The sequence below is a fragment of the Hemibagrus wyckioides genome, linkage group LG01 (genome assembly GCF_019097595.1).
Source record: "Hemibagrus wyckioides isolate EC202008001 linkage group LG01, SWU_Hwy_1.0, whole genome shotgun sequence".
Lineage (NCBI taxonomy): Eukaryota > Metazoa > Chordata > Actinopteri > Siluriformes > Bagridae > Hemibagrus > Hemibagrus wyckioides.
In genome coordinates this window covers 14,473,230-14,496,756 of record NC_080710.1, presented here as the reverse complement: position 1 = coordinate 14,496,756, position 23,527 = coordinate 14,473,230, and the positions used below count along the sequence as shown (strand labels likewise).

At 40.4% G+C, this 23,527-nt stretch overlaps 1 protein-coding gene across 13 annotated transcripts in view; it reads right to left on the bottom strand.

Moving 5' to 3' along the window:
• The window catches only part of ptk2ab (protein tyrosine kinase 2ab), a 72,406-nt gene that overhangs the window by 38,891 nt on the left and 9,988 nt on the right, over positions 1–23,527 (bottom strand). For 10 of the 13 annotated variants that reach the window (XM_058386947.1, XM_058386963.1, XM_058386876.1 and 7 more), the window contains exons 2-7: positions 22,846–22,872; positions 11,054–11,283; positions 8,332–8,498; positions 2,666–2,753; positions 923–1,002; positions 714–776 (exon numbers count right to left, since the gene is read on the bottom strand). In XM_058386947.1, coding sequence (XP_058242930.1) covers positions 714–776; positions 923–1,002; positions 2,666–2,753; positions 8,332–8,498; positions 11,054–11,251 — 596 coding nt within the window. In that variant the 5' untranslated portion in view covers positions 11,252–11,283; positions 22,846–22,872. Of the gene's footprint in view, positions 1–713; positions 777–922; positions 1,003–2,665; positions 2,754–8,331; positions 8,499–11,053; positions 11,284–13,972; positions 14,189–19,947; positions 20,530–22,845; positions 22,873–23,527 lie in introns of those variants that run through there. The other 3 variants (XM_058386914.1, XM_058386919.1, XM_058386955.1) reach the window with 3 other exon arrangements.

Genomic DNA, 23,527 nt, shown 5'->3' with positions numbered 1-23,527 from the left:
CATAAACACACTACTAAACCTTGTGGAAAGCCTTCCTAGAAGAGATGAAGCTGTTATAGCTGCAAAGTGCAGGTCAACTCCATATTAAATTCATGTGCATGTAAAGGCAGGTGTCCCAAAACTTTTGGCAATATAGTGTATGTTGTAAAGTATAAAGATAAAATAAATTAATTAATAATATAATTAAAATACATGTATGCCCAATGACTGTAAAATGTAAAAATGCTACAGTGTACCCCCCCCCCCCCAAAAAATGCACGCCCATACCACCAACACACACACACACACACACACACAAACACACACACACACACACACACAGATGAGTGTTACAGCCACACCAGAATGCAATGAGCACAGAGTATACTAAGAGCAGGAAGCTCTGTAAAGGTACAAATTGTACGTTGTCGAAGTTACATTATTGTTGGAAAGCCTTTGGCTGGATTAGTAAACTCAGTGATTTATGACTGAGCTTTCAGGCAGCAGAAACACTGCTCCAGCGTGCACCTTACGTCACAGCAGGAGATGTGTAGGGATCAATTATTCCCCACTATAAATAGGGCAAACAGGGTTTCGAGAGCACATTATATCCTGACCCACATACAACATGGGAGAGGATAGAGAAAATATCTTTCATCTTTCACAAAACACTCTTAACGTATACCTTGCAATTGAACCAAACCTTAAATGATATCAGCGCACGGTTCACTTACTCTAGTAATTCATAGTTGGATTTTTTATCAAGGGCATTTCCTGGCATCTCTCTGAAAAACCTCCTGTTAAAGAAATGAAGCAGAAAGAGTGAATGATGATTCTATATATTTTTTCCAACTCTTTCACATAAACACACAGATGGATTTGCAAAGTCACACTATATGTTGTGTAATCTCTTCCAGTAGGAATCGATTCTTAAGATGCTTACCTGATTTCAAGACAGCCCAGTTTAAGTGCAATATCCTGATCGACTTGATCAGCTACTTCCATCATATAATCGCTTCTCACCTGGTAATTACAGAGACATCACAATGTTTAGACAGAGAACCCACCAGCATTAAAGACTAAATAAAGTAATAAATTCTCTCATATGATCAGAACAAAGACTGTTAGTCGGACCTGGATATGATCATTAGGGGTCAGAACTCAGTGATCAGGCCACTATAGGACACTATAAACAATATATCGCTATACTGTCAGTTACAATATTATCTAGCATTGATGAATGCTGTAGGGGCTCTAAAACCTGATTTGGTTAAAATAAGCACAGGATTACAATAACATTACAGTTACAGTGTACTTAATATACCATAGCTTAGTGGTTAAAGTGTTGAGCTACTGATCGTAAGTTTGTGAGTTCAAATCCCGGGTCCACCAAGCTACCACTGCTGGGTCCCTGACCAAGGCTCTAAATCTTCATGAGATAAATTGTAAGTTGCTTGGGATAAGGGATGCCAGAAATGTAAATACTTGGTGCTGTTAGTTGCTTTAATGCTCCTGCAGAACTAGAAAGCCAAAACGTAGATTGTTAAGATTCAAATTATCCTAGCTGCATCTTTTAAAGATTTCTATAGTACATAGTACTACATGCACATGGTTTACAAGGTTCAAGGTTCTTCATTTGTCACATACAGATGTGATGAATCAACAGCAAACTTGGGTCATATACACAATAATCACAGAAAAAAACAGAATATAATAAAAAAAAATACTAGTACATTTTAGCAGTATATGGAAAAGTGTATAATACAGAATATACAGAATTATATTATACAGAATATAATAGAATTTATACACTCTATACAGAACGATATATTGTGTGCAAAAAAATTTCCCTCTAGTGTAAACACTATTAATACTTTATTTACAGCCTGTTCTGTCTATTATATCATCTGGAGAGAGAACACTGTGTATGTTAACACAGAAGATACGAGAATTTAATGGGAGAACGGAAGCCAGTGGGGTCACTGAAGTAAACGTGATAGAACAGACTGCTCTCAATTTATTCAATTCCAATGTGGAGTTTTTTTTACTACTGCATTTCAAAAAGGCACAGCAATAAAATTTGGGCTGCTACTAAACCCAAACTTCCTCTTGAGAGCAGCTTGTTATTCCACATCAAACCCAGTGAGGCTGTGTAGCTCAACTGCAATGGGCTGAACAAACAGAGAGAAAGAGAGAGAGAGAGAGAGAGAGAGAGAGAGTGAGACAGACAGACAGAGAGAGACAGACAGACAGACAGAGACAGACAGACAGACAGGCAGACAGACAGGCAGACAGACAGGCAGACAGAGAGAGAGAGAGAGAGAGAGAGAGAGAGCACAGAGGCACCTGTCTGGTCTGTGCTCTTTCATGGCTGTTAGTTTTCATATTCAATTACCCTAGACGTCCAGAAGTAGACCACAGATACTTAGGACTGAAGCTTTAAAGCTAATTGACCCGATTTAGATTTACTTCAAAACATCCTGCCACACATTACGACAAGACAATTACATCACATGTATCACCATACAGTCTACTTCACTACAGAATTTACTGTGTTCCTGCAAGTCCAGTGATTAAAAGTACTGTTCATCAGAGCTTAAATGCTATCTCGTGTATCTCTGTGTAAGTAGTGAAACAGAGATAAAGCTGTAAGTGCTGTGATGTGCTGGAGCATGTATGCGCTCACCTGATGGTAAAAGTAGTTTAGTGCTGGCGGGTCTTCGGTAAACTGGTTTAGGAATGATTTTGGCAGGTAGCGTATCCGCAACTCATACCTGAGGGAGAAGCACAATGTTATCTGAATTGAACTGTCACTCTTGTGGTATAGTCTACAAACATGTGCTGACATTCTCACTGATATCTTAAATATAACAATATAATTAAAGAAAAACATGAGCTCAGGGTTAGGGTTAGAGATATGCATACTCTTATTTTGGGTATCACTCTACTGCATGTAAATAAGCAGGAATTGTAAAGATATTTATCAGGCAGTAAGCACTAGGATACAGCTGGATATCACAGTGACGGTCCTGAACCCCACCTCTCGGCAGGTGTTGTGGCTCCCAGCACAAACATGCTGATTCCATAATTTACGCTTTGTTTATAAAGCCATGAGTGTTTTGTTTTGCTTCATGGCTTGTCTCCACCTCTGTCTTGTCACTGCTTCATATTGTGCCATGATTGTTCTCACCTGTACTCAGTTTTCCTATTTAAGCCCTGATGATTCATTGTTTCAGTGAGACTTCTCGTGCATTTTGATCATTAAGTCCAAGCCTTTGTTTTCTAGTTTCCATGTTCCCGTGATTCCTGGTATCGCTCCACGCTCGTGTTTCCCGTCTTTTATTTGGATTGTCCTCGGTTAATGCTCGCCTGTTCTCTGACCTCGGCTGCGGACTGTGGTGACAATTATTGGATTACCCTCAATAAAATTCATGCTGGGTTTATGCACTTACTTCCTGCTTATCCTCACTGTATGTTAATCTACTTTCACACAAGTCGCCAGTCGTTACAGGAAATCATCAGTAGACGTTCCTACTACAGGTTGCCATAGTAATAACCTTTATAACCAGAATTCCAAATCAGTTTTCTTGTCGCTATGTTGAAACATTCTGGAGAGAGATTTGGCATTTGTATATAAAATTCAGCAGTGTACATACTCTGATCAGGCATGACATTATGACCACCTGCCTAATATTGTGTTGGTCCCCCTTTTGCTGCCAAAACAGCCCTAACCCGTCATGCACTGTGTATTCTGACACCTTTCTCTCAAAACCAGCATAAACTATTACAGCAATTTGAGCAACAGTAGCTCGTCTGTTGGATCGGATCACACGGGCCAGCCTTCTCTCCCCACATGCATCAATGAGTCTTGGCCGCCCATGACCCTGTCTCCAGTTTACCACTGTTCCTTCCTTGGACCACTTTTGACCACTGCAGACCAGAAACACCCCACAAGAGCTGCAATTTTGGAGATGCTCTGATCCAGTCGTCTAGCCATCACAATTTGGCCCTTGTCAATCTTGCTCAAATCCTTACACTTGCCCATTTTTCCTGCTTCTAACACATCAACTTTGAGGACAAAATGTTCACTTGCTGCCTAATATATCCCACCCACTAACAGGTGCCATGATGAGGAGATAATCAGTGATATTCATCAGATATTCAGTGATATTCACATTCAGTGATGTTATGCCTGATAGGTGTATGCATCATACCATATACGTGATAAAGGAAAAGCAGTGTGTGCTCTTTGCCATATATCATGTGCACTCTACTGTCTTCACTCCCATTGTCAGTCGATTACCAGACTACCAGATCACTCTGTATTTGCATAAATTTAAATTTCTCTCAACTTTCTCGCATGCTGGACACGCCCACATCTAATCACCAAGGCTTGGTGTGGCTCATTTCAGCAGAAGTCGCAGCTCTCATTGATATTGAATGGTCTCCAGTTGCTTTGTTGCTGTACAGTACAAAGAAATTGTAAGATTTGATAAATGATGTACTTGCACTATAGAACACGATTTGTGACTTCCCCACCCACCTAAAAGAAAACTGCACTTGGTGTACAGCCAAATCTAACAATAAATATTACATAATCTTTACACATTTCCTTGGGAAAGTGTGCTATGGGGAAAACAGACTTCACTTACAAATATAATTTATTCATATCATCCATCTATTAATCAGCACAATGGAATAAAGTGATTGAGTGATGAAGCATAGCTTTCTTTAGAATTCTCCCATTGCCAGTACAGTAACTGTAGCTGTTGTGTGAGTGTTAAAGAAACGTATGCCATCCTCTTGTTGGTGGATTTTATACGAGTATCGCGGTCACCCTCGGAGATTTTAATCAGCTTTAATCAGCTGTTGTTAGTTGTCTCTAGCCACAAGCTGTGTGTTGAGCACAGAACATTATGCTTTCTAATCAGAAGGGCCTTTTCAGAGCCAGATTTTCATTAACACCACCCACACACCCAAGCCCACTTTGTGAGAGAGTTTGCTCTGGGGCGCGTTGTGAGTTATACAATACGAGTGCTGCTATTATTTCATCTTTAAGCCATTCGGTTATCACAGACTTTTAAAATTCTCACAAACTGGGTGCAACTTATGCGGAAAAGGCAGTCACAGTGCCAGTCTTCATCTTCCACATGCAGTAATGTTCAGTGTCTATATTTCTAAATAACAAGAGATCATTCCCAGCCCCTTTCACTAAACCTTTATCCTCACTGCACAGTCCAGCAGATGCATGAAGTCACCACTGAAGCTCGTGTGACACAAATACACAACCTGACTGGGAATACACAAGCTGTGCTGAGCTGAAAAAAACAGAAGAGGAGCACTGTGCAAGTGTGTGAATGAGTGTTTAATATGTGTACCAGTCTGCTCAGAGCTAAGTTCTCTGCTAATGTTCGCTGTCAAATGGAAGTGATTAGAGATTCTAGCGAGGCATGGTCCACTACAAGCTGCCAGATTACGACTGCATCAGTGCCTGCACCAAGCAGCTTTCTGCCTGCGAGCTAAAATTATTCTCCATTCTCTCACAGCTGCCTTTTTGTTTGCTCTGCATTACCAACAATTAGTCAGACAATCCTACCCAGAGCCAGACTGCAGCAATACCTGAGCATCCTTGACATGAGAGATAAGCAATGACAGACAAAAGCGATGAACTGAGGTCAGCTTGAGTTATCACACTTGTGTGTGTTAGTAAGGCAGAAGACAACAAACAGTAATACTGTGTATATTCATTTATGTGTATAATGAATGTATATTAAAAAATATTGATTCATTTCTAAAATTATCCATTAGGAGCAAACCAGAGCTGACTGTGACAAGAACAAAACTCCCTGCTATGATATTAGGAAGAAACTTTGAGAGGAACCAGACTCAGAAGGGAATCATCATTTGGGTGACACCAAATAATGTGATTATAAAATGATAAGTCGAACAACAGTAATGCAGAAGTACAGAAAAATAAAAGCAGTTACTGAAGATAAATTTATCTTCAGTAACTGGTTTATCTTAGACACAGTTTGCCGAAAGGTCTAAAATGAAATGGAAGGACAGTCCATCCCAGGGCACCATGTGCACACACACACTCACACAGAGGTGTGAGGAAACAGTAAAACCTTGAGGAAACCCCCACAGTCTCAGACAGAAACCTGAGCTAAGGATAGAAGTGGAGACCAGGGAACTGTGAGTCTGCTGTGCCACAACACTGCCCGAAACTCCGTGTGGAGCAAGTCAATCTGCAAGCTGAATAGTGCTGGCGGCTAATCAGAAGCTAAGTTACACTAAAATCTTTGGCATAAATGACTAAACTGTCCGTTCAGTAGAAATGGCCGAGAATGATTACACAACGAGACAGGATTTACTGAGCATCATGAATGGAGAATAAACAATACTGCAATTGGGGCAGACTGTTTCATTTATCTCAATTTAAACCTTCACAGAGGAAGAGCCAAGCTTGAATACAATGGCTCTTTATACCAGCAGGTAATCATGCATGGTGTACGACTAAAGATTAGACTCTGTGCTCTTCTAAATCGTGCGGATGATACTGGCTCTATTGTATTGTATTGTATTTCCAGCAGATTGGACATGAGAATGAAAAAGTCTGATCAAAACAGCAAAAGTTTTACCCTTATCCAGAGTGACTTACATTAATCACATTTTATACAACTGAGCAAATGAAGTTAAGGGCCTTGCTCAGGAGCCCAGCAGTGGCAGCTGGTGGACCTGGGATTCTAACACACAACCTTCCAGTCAGTAGTCCAACACCTTAACCACTGAACTACCACAAGAGTAGCAGCCTGGCATGTTAGGTGGACAAGTGGACAAGCCTGACAAGCCTGGGAGATTGCGTCAAGCAGATTTTTTTTCAGGGCTATTCGTTTTTTCTGTGCATAGTTGCAAATAAGTTTAACAACCAGACCTTTGCAATACAGCCCCTTCCAGAAGTATTGGAACAACAAGGCCAGTTCTAATTAAAATAAGATTATAGATCAGAATTTCAGCTTTCATGTGCTGATATTTACATCTAGATGGGTTCAATAACCAGAAATAAGAGCTCATTGGTCAAGCACATGGGAGGTGAAGGCTTGGGCTTGCATGGCTGCTTCTGGGACAGTCTCACTAATATCTATTGATGATGTAACTCATGATGGTAGCAGCAGAATGAATTCAGAAGTCTACATTCTGTCTGCCAGGTCACAAGAGAAATACATCCAATCTAATCAGGAGGAACTTCATCATACAGCAAGACAATGAGCCCACTGAATAAAGGATTTCATCAGGGAAAAAGCAGAAGGTTTTAAAATGGCCGTCAATCACCAGAACTTAACCAACCTGAGCTGCATTTCACCTGCTGAACAGGAGACTGAAGGGATAAACAAACAACTGAAATAAGCTGTGGTAAAAACTAAGAAAAGCTTGACGAAAGCAAGCAACAGTTTGGTGAGTCAGGAGTCAGGAGTCACTGGCTTGATACATTACTGCAAGCAGGGGATATGCAACCAAATATTGTGTGTTATATACAGTATTATATTTACTTATTCCTTACTTAAAAACTCTGGCCTGCCACCAAAGATGCAACGGTGTACATTAAATAACAAATCTAGATATAAAATATCAGGATATGAAAACTGAAATGATCCATCATCTCATACTCATCTTGTCATCTCAACTCCAAATGTCTTCAGTGTATAGCAAAAACAAGTTAAGTGGCCTTGGTGTTCCAATACTTTTGGAGGAGCTTGTATAGTGTGAGTATTTGCACTCTAGTAGTTTACCTGTTTGTTAGCAGGCACTGCTAATATAGCCTTATTTTGGAAAACCCTTTTGATCCCCTGTTTTAAAAAGTGCCAGCCCTTACTAACCTGTTCATAAAGAAATGGATTTCAAACAGATTACACAAAGTTTTTCTGCCCACTCCTAGGAACTGAAATAGATTAATACTTTTAATGGACAGACAAGGACAACCTTGGCTGCCAAATAAAAAATCCAATTAGTTCCCATGCTTTTTTCAAGGTTTCTGAAGTCTATTCATCTCTATGCAGCTCTGTTTTAACAGAGATCTGAATTGCAGTGAAAAGCTGGTTAAAAGTAACTCATTCATCACTAATAAAAACACTGAGGAAACCTCCAATAGATGTTGATTCTCACGTGGCATTAGAGCAGTTTAAGTGCTCAAAGTTGAGCTTACTGAGTATTACTGAGCATAACACAAATCAAACTCGCTTAATTCCCAGCGACTCCCAGACAATACCGCATGCAGAAGGGAAGCGAACAGACCATACAAATAGTTTGCACCTCTAATGCATCAAGGCAGCAGCTGTGCAAGTGCTGACTCACCTCCACTCGTCCTGTGGGTGGCGGCGCTCATATCGCTCCCTTACGTGCGAGACGCCCATGTCCGGGTGGAGCCAGTGAATCTCGCCTGTCTTCAGATGGCTGAGCCGCAAGCCAAAACATGCAACACACCTCACTTTGTGGATGTCCACAATCTTTTGAATGATCCCCTAAAAATAAAAGGGTTAAAATATGTCAAGCCTTAATCGTACGTTCTGTATTTTAATGTATATATTCGGTGAAGGCAGAGACAGGAGAATGTAAGCTGCTTCAGACTGATTAACATGTACATTTGAGAGCATGTGTCACAGAGAGAGTATGATAGAAAGAGATAGAGAATGAGAGATAGATGAGCTGGTGACTAATCATCTCTAAAAGGCTTGATGTGTGTGTAAAGTGCTTGCCTGTGCACTTTATTTGCTGATATGGAAAAAGAGCATTGTGAAGTAACTAACCAGCTCAGATGGATTATGGTCAGTAATAAAGTCGAAATACACATGTGTTTGATTATAACAATGAGGAGATCATTTGCCTTAACTAAATGAGAGAAGTGTTGCTGTTTATGAGACTTGACAGCAGGGGTAACACTAGACCCTTTTTGCTGTGCCCCAGTTACATTTTCCTGATAAATCATTGCCTCATGGGGTAGATTACAGCAGATACGTCTAAAAATGCTCTTTCCTATTCACTGAGCAGTATCGCTTACATCATCTGAATTAATTAAAGCATGAAGGCTGATTGTAATGACAGCTGAAGAGAAGATATCCTGCACATCCTCTTCAATCACATGCCTCGCTCCCTCGCTGTGCTCCTCCTCCTCCCTTCACTCTTCCCCATAGAAACCTAATTCATAATGCCGCATTGTAGCTGAAAACCGAGGAGAGGTAACTAACACTCATCGCTGTGTTAATGAGTAGTGTGTGAATTTGTATTTAGTTAATTGAGGATATCTTGTTTTCCAGAACTGATTTCCTTGGCATAGATTTGATTGATAGCATTAGCTTGTTAAGTGCTAAACCAACACTCGCTTAGCTCTTCTAATTTGGCATTCTGCCTTAAATGATTTGATTTAGTCGGCATCAGTGAAAGCTTTTTAAAGCGAATTGATCATTTTAGGGGCTTGTTTTGGAGACAGACATATTCCTATTCACTGTTTATTTCAGAAATTTTACATACATTTAGTTATGGTCAAGTTTCATATAAAATGTATACTTGCACTGATGAAGTTGTTAGTAACTGAGTTCCAAGCTATAAATCTCTGGAGGTTGTTTTAACAGTAACTGGTTCTGCATACGCAATTTTAGCAAAGCCTTTTGCAGTAAACTAAACTGTAAAATTAAACAAATAAAATGATCTGCAGAACATTTATTACATAATATGATTCATTCCTGTTCTCAGTGATGATAAACCTTTATATATGCTCCTGTCAGTCAGTGCATCCACAGTTAAAATGGGACTAACACCTTGCAACACCAGTGTTTATTACATTTCAATGTAGAAAATATTAGGAATTAAATATTTGTCACAAAGCAGCATATAACACAGCCACAAATACACCAACCAGGCATAACATTATGACCACCTGCCTGATATTGTGTTGGTCCCCTTTTTGCTACCAAAACATCATGCACTGTGTATTCTGACACCTTTCTGTCAGAACCAGCATTAACTTCTTCGGCAGTTTGAGCAACAGTAGCTCGTCTGTTGGTGATCACACGGGCCAGTCCTTCTCTCCCCACGTGGGCATATACTTCACCCTCATGAGCACTCCTGCATTGAGGAGTTACAAACTCAACGTAAAATCCACCTTGATGTTTGGTACAGCAACATTATTGCCAATTTTGGCCACGCTGCTTGAGGAGAGGATTACGGGACAGAAGTGTTCCTCTCACCTTCATGACAAGAAGCACCATCACTACATGACTGAGAGAAAGAGAATTTTCTACAAAGTGTATTATTCTAGAAACCCCACAACTGTGGCAAAGTAATAGTAAAAATGTTAAGGATTTTAAAAAAAAAAACTCAAAGATAACATGTTTTTAGTAAAAAATATCAGGGGGAAATTTTCTGCTGCAATGTAAAACAGAGCACACATGCTCAGAGCAATTATTTCCCCTCTATAATTAGCACAGACCTCAAGTCATGTCACACAGTGCTGTTCTGTCAGAATCAGAAAAACCTTCATTTGTTTTTACTGTACACTATTGAATCAGATACCTTCAATCAGAATCAGATGATGACTGTGGTTACAAGCAAGAAATAATAGGAGAAATAATTCAGGTTCAAGGGGATCTATTTGTTTGCAGTGATTATTTCATACTGGATGGGTTTTTTTTATTATTATTATTGCACCATTCTCAGTAAACTCTCAAGACTGCAGTGTGTGAAAATACCAGCACAAATACCAGCTTGTCTAGCACCAACAATCGTGCCACAGAGATCACATTTTTCCCCCGATTCTGATGGATGATGTGAACGAAGCTGCAGGTCCGGATCGGCATGATTTTATGCACTGCACTGCTGCTACAGGAATGTGTAGGTGTACAACTGTTCCTAATAAAATGCTCAGTGAGTGCAAATTCTCATGCGCACCATAAACAGGCTGGTAAATCGTGGACTTGTCAGTTAAATCTAATCTAATTTTCTGCCAAGCCCCTTGTTGCAGTGTTATTACATTGTTATTATAATGATAAATATTTTCTTTTAGCTTCACTTATACACACACCTTGATGTCAGTGGAATCTCCGTGTCTGATGTTGCTGGCCCATGTGGAGGGTTCACTGCTGTTTTCAAAATAGTGGAAGACTTTGAGCACACGCTCCAGCGTCCCGGGCGGCCGCTCCATCCCTCCACTGAAGCGTGGTTTCACCCCCTGACTCAGGCCATGGTTATTTATGTTAGGGTCCGGGTATCCTGTTGCCATGCCGTTGGGAGATGCTAGGTGTCTGTCATATTCTGCAGAGAAGATAGAAATAAAGAGGTAAAATATACAAAAAATGATAGCAAGCTTAAAATCTGGACTGAGGATGCAATATTTCTCATTTTCTATATGGAACAGATATCAAACGCTGCTGCAATACTTTTTCTCAGAAGCAGTTTCCATAAGAACACCCACGATGCCTTTCTTTTAGATACTGAAGAGATTCAGTTACGGAGCTCTGTATTAAGAATAAAACTGTCAGCATCACACACGCTCACAAGCTGTCTATGTTGTTACAGTGTGGAAAATCAAGTAGGAGATCTGGAGTTACAGTTGATTATATATATCACACAGAGCTGACCTTATAACCTTCAGTGACTGCAATCAGCACTGCATTAGAAGAGGGAAAGACACAAGAGACAGCATGAGGAAGAGTTCAAATCAGAGCTGGCTGTTATAGGAATAGAATAGAGCTCAGAGATTCGGAGAGGAAGTGAGGAAACATGCCAAGACAGCATCAGTCCATCAGAACGCCAAGCCTCCTCTGGCAGGACAGCTGTGTGGCCTTGAGTCCTGGCAGTAGTGCCAGTGCCGTTAGACTCCATTAAAATTGAAGTGATGATCACTGTATAAGGTACGGTGGACGAGAAGTGCAAAACAAAATAACAAATCAAATAACACAACGACTGGAATGGAATGCATTTGCGAATGGAATTCTTACAGCTGATTGGACGAGACATCTGTCAGTCGCTCAAGATATACAGGAAGTACAGCTGGCTGCAGCAGTAGAAAGTTGATTCATGTGTATATGAACACAGCTCTCGTCTTATAACACTCATTACATCGTTTAATATGGAATAGATTGATATGCTATCAATATATCCAAATTCACGGCATATGTACGTCCTTCCTCAAAGTAGCGTTGAGTGAATTCCATTTTCTTATTAAGATAAATGTTTATTAATTTCTTTAAAAGATTTAAAGTTGCACTATGGAAAAAAAATGTTTTAAAGTGAACGAAGAACTCCACACATGTACAAGAAATAAAGTTAGCTACACAATTTCCTACTTCCTGTATATCTTGAGTGACTGATGTCTCGTCCAATCAGCGGTAAGAATTCCATTCGCAAACTATCCCTACCTTTTCCAGTTCATCTGAATTGTGGTTTTGGATTTTTTTATTTTGATTTACACTTTTCAGCCACCGTAATAATGTGCTTGAAGAATTTCTTTCAGAATATCATTATGATATCAAATCTCAAAATGAATGAATTAAAAAATGAATTTCAGACATAAAATTATGGACCTAATGTGGTGTATCAGTGGAATAAAACAGCTCTATGACAGTTATGTAGCCAAAATATTATTGTGCACATTGAAATAATGCGCAGGATCGAACCAGGGACTCTGCAGCTGTGAGGCTTCCTGTTGTGCCAGTGTGCCAGAATTATTTTATTATTTCAAAGACATTACGAGTGACCTGAAATATGCCTTGACATTTAAAGCTAAAGGCCTGTATTAAGAGCTGCTCAAATATTACAGCAATATTTATATGAGGACTATTAGCCATACTGTTTTAATAAGACGTTCATTCATTTCAGTCTTAAATTTTTTATTTTTAATTAACTGTAGTTCAAAGGTTGAACTGAAACCCTTGTTAAAATGGAAGCTTAGGATCTGGAGTGTCACCACAGAAAAGTGTTCACTTTATCGTCCAGACATCACGAGACCCGATCATCAGATGACAAAGCAAGACGTAGCCGGGAGCCATGGAAGCAAAATCGGCTACGCTCTACGTGTGGGAGGGATAGCACTGCTCTATTCCCTGTCAATCCCAGCCATTACTCTCTTCCCTGTCTTCTCCGAGGTGGGGGAATGAACTTCCCCTAGATTTCCGAACAGTCTTCAAATGATGTGTGAAGACCTACCTCTTCCTGAAATACTTAAGCTGACACTTTTCCTTCCTTTTTTTCTGTTTGTTTATTTAAAAAATTAGTTTCTATATGCTCCATTATCTCCCAACAGAGTTTTAGACTCATGGTATCCTCAGTCTGTGACTTAGTGCACCAGTATTGATGTATTTATTGATGAGCACTTCTGTACATCACTCTGGATAATGGCGTCTGCCAAATGTCTTAAATGTAATCACAGAAACATTTGCCAATCATATTCACCTATTGAGCTCTTGTATGTGGAATAAGGCAGAAATAACTTTATTACGCTGCCCTGTGATGAGGAATAAGCAGCTCAAAAAATTGTAGTTGGCTGGCTTTACATGTCTCAGAGGAAGCCTTTACCTTCCTTCCTCCCTGGTCTATAGCTGTCATACAATAGAAGAGAGCTGGCTGGTGGGTGGGAATTGGCAGGTGATCAAATTGGGAATAAAAAAAAACAAAAAACAGGAGGGGGATAAAATATTGGATTAGTAACTACCTAAGAATGTAAATCACGCTGCTGTGAAACCTAACCATATCATACATTTCAAGAATATGCGATATCATACAAACAGGGTTTTTTTTTTAATAAAATTGCAAACTATCTGTGATAAAACTCAAATAGAAAATCGCACCTCAAAGAAATATCAAATAGCCCACTGTTAAGTCCCTTGCAACACAGAAAGGAAAATGTGAATATAATATGAGAAAAGATTAGAGACAGCAAAAAAAAATGCGTTGAGGTGAGAGCAGATTATGTCTGTCTTTTCGCTTGCATTCCTCTGCTTACCTTTTCTGCTGAAAGGCCAGCACGTACACGCCAGAGCTTCGTTGACCAGTGCAGGACAACAGCAATATGAACACATGAACACTCAGGCAAACTCCTAAATCTCAGAGTACACATCTACCTCACTGCGCACACAAACACAACTAGCACGAGTTAATTTTGAACTAGTCTCTCCTAATCTAATCCTCAGCCACTGGAGCACACACACACACATACACACAGTCCCACGCTTTCTGAAACACACACACAGGCAAACATTTCCGTATTTCCTTTACTGTGACGTCACATCCTGCTTATCACAATGCACTTTGGCAGAGTGAAGCTTCAGCGAGTCACTATGGATATCCAGTTCCTGTCTGCACATCCCCACAGACACAGGGAGCACACACTCCTCTTCCTGAGCAGTGCTGAGCCTGATGTGACTAAACCTGCAAAAAGTACCCTCTTCGTCAATACCTGTGTCAATACCTAAAGCTCAACATTTACCAGCATTCTTTCTTGATCAATGAGCACCAAAGGACATATGCTTATATTCCAGCACATCAGGATTATTCAGTCAACATCTTTGTAACTTTTGAGTATTATTCTTAAGTTTGAATGCAAACAGCAGCCTTTTAAATATCTAATTTGTTGGACAGGGTCTCACATACACCAACCAGGCATAACATAATGACCACCTGCCTTATATTGTGTTGGTCCCCTTTTGCTGCCAAAACAGCCCATGCACTGTGTATTCTGACACCTTTCTATCAGAACCAGCATTAACTTCTTCAGCAATTGGAGCAACAGTAACTCGTCTGTTGGTGATCACACAGGCCACTCCCCATGTGCATCAATGAGCCTTGACCGCCCATGACCCTGTGACCGGTTCACCACTGTTCCTTCCTTGGACCACTTTTGATAGATACTGACCACTGCAGACCGGGAACACCCCAAAAGAGCTGCAGTTTTGGAGATGCTCTGATCCAGTCGTCTAGCCATTACAGTTCGGCCCTTGTCAAACTCGCTCAAATACTTATGCTTGCCCATTTTTCCTGCTTCTAACACATCAACTTTGAGGACAAAATGTTCACTTGCTGTCTAATATATCCCACCCACTAACAGATGCCATGATGAGGAGATAATCAGTGCTATTCACTTCACCTCTCACCACTATAAGAGCTTGATGTAGTGGTAGTGGTTCCACCATGACTCTGTATTTCCACATATGCAAGTTCAAAATGTATACACCACTCTTCTCTGTCCAGTTTGCTCAACAGTAGAGTGATTAAGTTGTTACTGTTCATGTTAACCATGGCTCCAGGCTTTCAGACCCTGCTTTAGAGATTATTGACAGAACCCTGCTCCCCGCTCAAAGATCTAGCAGCCGCTGTCAATATGCCTGAGTCACGATGCCAAAGTACTGTAGACCTTCTTTCCTTTCCTCTCTTCAAAGTTCTCTCAAATACTCAGTGGAAATCAAATCCCACTCTAAGTCCTTTTAAGATCTCCTAAGACTCCCTGTTCTTTGAGGTGTGGAACAGCTTCAAGGATTAGCCATGACTCAACATTTAGACACCATATCAAATTAATGAAAGAGGCTTTAAATCCCATATGTTAGCGCTTGTGAGAATTATAATTAGCTTCAGCACCAAGGTTCGGAGGTGCAAAAACCTCACAAGAGTTAGTCAAGGGACAAGACTTGCTAATATTTATAACCTGAGATTTCACACACTGCTGAATTTACACCTTCTCATGACAGACTGAAGAGGCTGATCCATTTTTCACAGAAATTACTGTAGATAAAGGAAATGCCCCGAACTGCACTGTTAACTAAATCGGTTGCTATGATTATCCATTTATATTTAACTTATAGTGGTAAGTTTGTCCTCATGCCTTAACATTTCATCCTCCTGTCACACAACCACTATCCTGCTACTAGTGTATCAGTGTCTCTGCTGTGCTGAGAATGGTTCACTCATTCAGTCAATTCTGACCAGTGGTGCCCTTTCTCCAAATGTAGAGTCAGCATTTGGTACTCCAGTTCACCCTGCCTCCAGTTTCCTTCCTTATACACAAAAATTCTCTGTTTAGTTTTGTTTCTGTACATTTTGTTAATTGTCTGTTTATTAGTGTTCTCCTATACGTCTGTTAATTTGTAACGTAAAGAATTCTTGAGCTGTGGAAAGGTGATACATATACACTATATTGCCAATATATATACACTATATTTTAGGACACCCCTCCAAATCATTGAATTCAAGAGTTGTTTTTCAGTGGTTAGGCTTGGCCCCTTTGTTCAAGTGAAAGGAACTCTTAATGCTTCAGCATACCAAGACATTTTGGACAATTTCATGCTTTGTGTGAACAGTTTGGGGATGACCCCTTCCTGTTCCAACATGACTGCACACCAGTGCACAAAGCAAGGTCCATAAAGACATGGATGAGTGAGTTTGCTATGGAGGAACCTGACTGGCCTGGGCAGTGTCCTGACCTCAACCTGATAAAACACCTCTGGGATGAATTAGAGTGGAGACTACAAGACAGACCTTCTCATCCAACATCAGTGCCTGACCTCACAAATGGGCTTCTATAGCAGTGGTCAAAAATTCCCATAAACGCACTCCTAAACCTTGTGGAAAGCCTTCCCAGAAGAGTTGGAGCTGTTATAGCTGCAAAGGGTGGGTCAACATCAAACTACATTCATTTGGCAAACTTCTGGCAATATAGTGCACACAAAAATTATTATTATTGTTGTTTTTACAGCAGAAGCTTTATGGCTTGAAAGAATGACTGACAGACATTATAAACTCATTTATATTTCAGTTGGTAAGTGAAGGATCCCTTGCTCTGTGTGGAAATTGAACTTGAAACCAAGATAGCTCCAGGCTAACAAACCACAGACAGCTAGTGGACAAATGAACAAGCATGTTCTACAAGACTTGCCTGTGACTTCATACAATGAAATTCAAGTTGCTGTTCTTGTATATTAAAACTACTGTATCTGACAACACACACATTCTGTTTTGTTTGGTTGGTTGTTTTTCCCCAAGAACTGCATATTTCCAACTTCTAAAAGCTAGCAGTCAGCATTAAACACTGCAACTCAGAGACCCGCTTCTTTCACAACGAGAGATGGAGTCCATCTTTATTTCACCACTAAACAATGCATCTGAGCATTAAAGAGGGTATTATGCCTTCTTTCTTTTCTTCCTTCTTTCTTTCCTTCCTTCCTTCCTTCCTGTCTGTCTGTATGACAGTGAATCAGCCAGGTAGCCAGTCCCCTCTCCCTCTCAGTTTATGAGCGATGGTATCTTGACAGAAACTTGCAGAAGCTCAGGTTTCTGCATTAAGCAGTGCTATAATATGCTCCAAACTTTTAATGGCGCTGTGCTTTCTCCCCTACATACAAACGATTAATTCTCTAGCAGTGGTTTAAACTTCAATTTCCTTCAGTGGGTTGTTACCCCACTTTTTCACTCATTACTGTGTTACTATAACACAAACCTAGCCTTATCAAACAGCATGAGAGGAGACAGATGTGGAGCCATCTGTGTGTACATGTATATTCTCTGAATAAAGGTCATCCAGGAACTTCACACTGCTAATGAGCATTTTACCCAGAACAATACAAAACCCCCATCGCTCCTACAGTCTCTAACAGTCTTAGTATGTATTTACTTGTATCACTGTTAGAGACTACAGGAGTGATCGTTTTCTGTTTATAAATACACAAAGTACCTAAATACGTAACCGAAAAGGTGAGCATGCTATGGACGGCCCTAGTCCAGCACTGCAGAGAAGGTTTTTGAACTGTCTGTGACTTCTGCAGTGTTTACACAAGCTTTAGTTTGCATATTTGGTCACGTGAGCTCATAAAGGACACAAACAAGCATTCAGGAAATAAGATACTTAGGACATGTACGTATTGTGGAGTTGTGTGATCAAGAATAAAAAACAAAATTGTTTGTAAAAACCATTCTAGGTCCACTCTTGTGAGCTGTCCTGTCTAGCTCAGCCTGCAGGTTTTCAGTGGGGTTTAGAGCAGCGCTCTCGTCCAGGTTACCTGCACCTGTGGGTTTGACCACTCGAATGACGCACAGGTAGAGGACTGCTGCTCAGTAATCCAGGAAGCACAGCCGAACACAAAGACCTCGTATGTTCTCAGGTGGAATCTGTTCTGCAAATGGTGCGTACTGTTCAGTTCTTAGTGAAATAGCCAGAGTACTAATCGTTCTGTAAGAGAGCAGAAATGAATTATTATTCCCCATTCACTATAAGATTATTACATCTATTTCTTGCTCTACTGGCAGATCATTTTGCTCAATTTTAAGCATTTATTAGTACAATAAGAAAAGGTAGAGCTCTTGAAATAACTTTAATAATCTTATTTGGTTTGTTATAATCTTATAATCGGGAATACTTGATAAATTTGACTATATTCAAGATATTTTCAGTTGGCAAGAGTGTGTGTAGGCTCTCACTATTATATTGTCTCTTACCTCTATGTATGATGCCTAACTGAAATTGGCTTTCTCTAAAGACTAGCTTTTTGCTAGCACTCACTTCCGCAAAGAAATGCACGTGTTGCATGGTGAGCAAGTGTCCTTGTGATTCAACCCGGACTTTCAGTTACTTTTGTTAACCAAATGATTGACCTTGCCGTGTTCCATGAGGGGGAACCTCCTAAGTATTCCTTGTTTTGCCCGTCATACCCTTCAACACTGGACCAGATGGCAGAATCATGGGAACAACTATTTACCTGCCAAGGAGAGAGGACACAAGCAGCTCCTCTGACTAAACAGAGACTGGCTCACTGAATGACAGACACTGGACTACTGGCAGGCCGGGTTCCCTGCCCCTACCTTGACATTTCAATGTAGAGTGGGTATTAATTAGAGGATATTACAGTGTACTAGACTCTGTATTCCTGCTGCTCCCTGAGCACCACTGTGCACCTTCTCCATCATGTTCTCCATCATACCTCCCAGTGACAAGATTGTAGTGGCCATTGCTGAACTCATTTCCAGTGAGTCCTAAACTGGGACTCCAGCGGGAACTAGCCTAGATGCTTCCAGAGAAATGTTGGCTTCATGACAATATCAGTTAAACAAAACAAAACGTCACATAGTCACGTTCTCATATATGCCAAGACCTTCCTGATAGGCATGCTCCTTGAGTCTCAGCATGCATATTAAATAAGACTTGGCAGTGTAATGGATGTGACATGGCTGAATAGTTCATCTCCAACTGTCACACAGCTGTGGAGAAAACTGAAATAGTAAATAATACTAAGAATAAAGAACTTCCTCCAACGCTACTCTATCCATACTGATGGGACAGAAAGTATGACTGGATAAGTTCTGCTGAGATGTCCTTCATATTTGATAACCATCAAATATTCATCGGTGAGCTAATAACATTTATCTCGAAAATGTCTCTCACATACACACACATCACTACCGAAGTAATGAAGCAGTTCTGTGAAAGGCTACTGATAAAACTGAGAGATGATCTCAGCCTCTCTCTGCTCATTACACACACAGTTTAATGAGGTCAAGCAGCCACTATGTAAGACACCACCCACTGCACACCTACGTTGTCTTGTTCTCTCAGTCAGTTCATTTATTAGTCCTATGTATCATCTTATTACACAGTCTCTGAGTAGAACGACCTACATTGGGCAGTTTTAGTAGGGGGGCAACACTAAATGAGTGTGAACCATTTTTCTGAAAGACTCATGCTTTAGAATCAGGGCAGATTCTTCAGCCCCAAAAGTTCTCTTTCATTAATACATTTCTGAGTAAAAATTTTTTACATAAATAAAACAAAAAAGAAATTCTGCCTACCAAAACACTGTCACACATGATCAATTATAAAATGTGTCAAACCAATCACAGACACAAGCACTGTGACACTAAAGCACTCTACATCTCAGAGGAAACAAGCATGCTTCGAGCATCATACACCTAGAGCGCTACTATATGTAGGTGACATACTTGGCAGAGGAGATGTGTAAGAGTAGACGCAGGCTCTTCGAGCCCAGCACAGGGGAAAGGGGCTGCATCCGCTGCTCTCCATACGTGCGCCTCTTCCTCCTGCTCCTCCGCCTGGTTCTCTCTCCCAGGCCCAGCGGCTCTGCGGCTCCCCCTCGCACACATGGGGAGCGGGGGGCCGCCCGGGCCCACCTTGGCCCTCTATGACCTCTGCACTTCCAGCGGCACGGTGAGGAGATGTGTCCGCCAGTTAACCAAGTAACCCTGATCGACGCTGGCACACAATAATCCCAGCAGGTGTAACGAGATGAGAATGGCCGATAGAGAAATCAATACTGCTGGAGGAGCACAAACTGAGTCATCTATAGCACTATGTGCATAGTGAGCCGGTAAATCCTACAGAGCTAGACAAGTGATACTTTAGAAAAAAAAAAAAAAAACTAATTCAGAGACATGAAAAAAAATCCCCAAGCGATGAAATGCAGGTTCTTGAAGGACACCTTGTATTGCCGGCCTTTCAGAGATGATATCCAGAATGAAAAGGAAAGCAACGCTGCAATGTGTGTGTCTCTGTGTGTGTGTGTGTGCCGTGTGAGCATTTGAGCACGACTTGGAAAGAGAAAGAGCGAGGAATGGAGCTGGTGAGAAAGGGAGGGGTGTGGAACGTAAGACAGAGAAAGGGTGAATCAAATCAGGGCAGCTGAAAAAGGGGGAGGAGTTTCCTAACCAATATTCTAATTCTTTTCAGCAAACTCTTTTACTATTGGCTCAGCTTGAATGTTTTCAAACAGCAAAAGACCAAGCCCAGAGGCTACAGATCAGGTTGGATGAGTGCACTTTACTGCTCATCAGCACAATGGCAGCCAAACAAACGCACAGAGACCTTACGAACAATATGACGAAATATTCAGAAATATTTCAATGAGAACTATTCGACTTTTAATATTAATGCAACAGCAAATATTTCACATTTCACATGTTAAGTAGTGCCTTGATGCCCGATGACGCCTGAGATAGGCACAGGCTCCCCGTGGCCCGAGGATAGATCGGATAAGCGGTACAGACAATGAAATGAAAAAAAAAAGAAAAAATGTTAAGTAGTCCACATTTCCCTAAACGTTATGGGTCAATAAACCTTATTGCTCCAGGCAGGGGCCTGAAATGATGCATGTCATTTACTGCATGATTTATTTTATGCTTTATTACACTGATGTCAGCCAATGATGTAACTAAAATATTTTAAAAACAGACAAAGTGTGTGTTTGTAAGGAATTATTAAGCAAGGACAAAGCAAGTAATATAAAAGTAATGGATTTCTGTGGCTTAACGTTAAATAAAATCAGATCTATTCCATTATCATATGCTGTATACTGACTACAGTCATTAGTGAGTAGAGTCAGTAGGATTACACTGAATGCAATTGAAGCTTTAATCAAAAGAGACACTGAAAATGGTTTGGTGTTCAAAGGTACTATCCTCTACAACAGTCTACTACAACATTAAAGACAATTAATTGCAAATCACTTGCTAATTGCTGTTTGTTCAACAGTTTATTGTTGATCATGTGTAATGTGTATGGAATGTCAAAAAGCCTCTGATTACAAAGGAAGGAAGTTGGCTGAAGCTTTCGTGGGAATCAAAGGCTCTCCATTATATGTGGATATAAGTGGATTTAAAAGAACTGGTAGTAGAAAGAAACATGGCTCTGGTCACTACAGAACAAACATAATGTATCAAACACCTACATGGAAAGTATGAATCAGAACAGTGAGCTATGGTGCAGCTTTATATAAACTGTCTACTGTAATAGGAGGCCTGGAGTGAGAGGATGCTCATGCTGTTCTGTACACTCTATACATACTGCCAGAGGGTAAAAAAGTGATGAAGGCAGATGAATTAATTAATGATTTATATCACTGGTTCTCAGAGTGTGGTCCAGAGACCTACAGCAGTCAGGGAATTATATCATCAATTATATTATATCTCGTTTACAAACACCAGCAAGTTTTTACATGTACACTGAGTTCTCATACTAATAATCCCTCTATCTGGTCATGTGACTGAAACAGGATTAACTGAAATACCTTAAAAACATGTAGGCTGATAAATAAGATCAACATGTAGCTAACATACTCTGTTGGTGTAGAGTTCAGGAATAGAAAGATTTATGGCTCCAATAAACAGACACATGGCATATATTTAATAAACCTCCATTAAATAAATCTGTGCTGAAAGGATCCACGGAACTGAATGTACACTTAAGGCGTCCCTGGCTACAAAACGTCTGAAAACCTGTGCACTGGTTAAATGAATTCATTTGAAACATGTGCCCCCACACTGCGTTCTGACTAATGTGACGCACATAAGGAATAAGAAATGACAGACCATGCAGTTATATGAAAATGATACATGCTGGGGTGGTGTGATGTGGCCCACTGTGGTCTTTATACAGTAATATTTAAAGGTAGATTTGAGAATTCGGCCACACAGTAGTTTAACCTAATTGACCGACCTGTTACGTAACAGAATATCTCCCACTCTATTTATGTTTTCTTTTTTTCTTTAGTGACCTTGGTCTTTAAGCCCCTTCAAGAGTAAAGATTTGATCCCCACAATAGAGACCAGATAGTTTCATTTCCTGCTACCCTACCCTCCCACAGGAACTGCACCAGCTCATATATCAGCCTTGAAAGCCATTATGTGCTCAATACTGGTCTTTATAGGTATAGTACGGTCTCACATGGAAAAAAAAAACCTCCCTATGTCCGAAATGTCCCCCTTGTTCCTCCTCCTTTTCTCCATTTGGAATCTCACATTCAGTCAAAGCGTCAAAGTGAGTGCAAGCTATGGATGCGGTGATTATTTTCAAGCATTTTAGGGACAGATTAGATATTTGCTTACCTCCGTAGTACGAAAACCTGGCAATATCTGCAAGAGAGAAAAAGAAACCAGTCACACACCAGTCTTTACAACACCAAGACTACACAGCATCCATTTAAGGCAGTGTGGTGTACACACACAAGTGTGTCCTGGGAGCAGAGCAGTGACAGAACACAGAATGCCTGAGAAGAGAGAGCCCTCTAGCTGCACAGACCATCAGAGCTGTAGAGCCAAAACACAGTAGATCATCGAAATAGACACTAAAACTGAAATATTAAAACAGTATGCCAGCGCTGAGGTAGCAATCTGTTACTTAAATGGGGCAGATTAATGTAGAACAAATGTCTTTGTTTAGTTTTTCCTCCTAAAGAGAGTTCAGCTGTTCTTTCAGGAGGCGAGCTTCATTACAACTAAACACTGCTCTTGTTTAACTGGCTAACGTTAGTATTACCCTTAATCTATACTTTACTTAATCTAGGCTCAACAATGTAGAAAAAGTAGAAACTTGTATATGAATGAGAGAGGGATCTTTTTTTTTTATTACATAATACAACACAGCAAGTTGCTGAAGACTTTATTCACTGTTGAAGTTCTACATTTCTCAGTGAAGGCCACATCCTCAGTCAGGCTTGCTTCAGTTTTAGGGTTTCAAGATTTACTGCGCAGCTGAGACACAGTGCAACTGTGAGGCAAAAAGTCCATT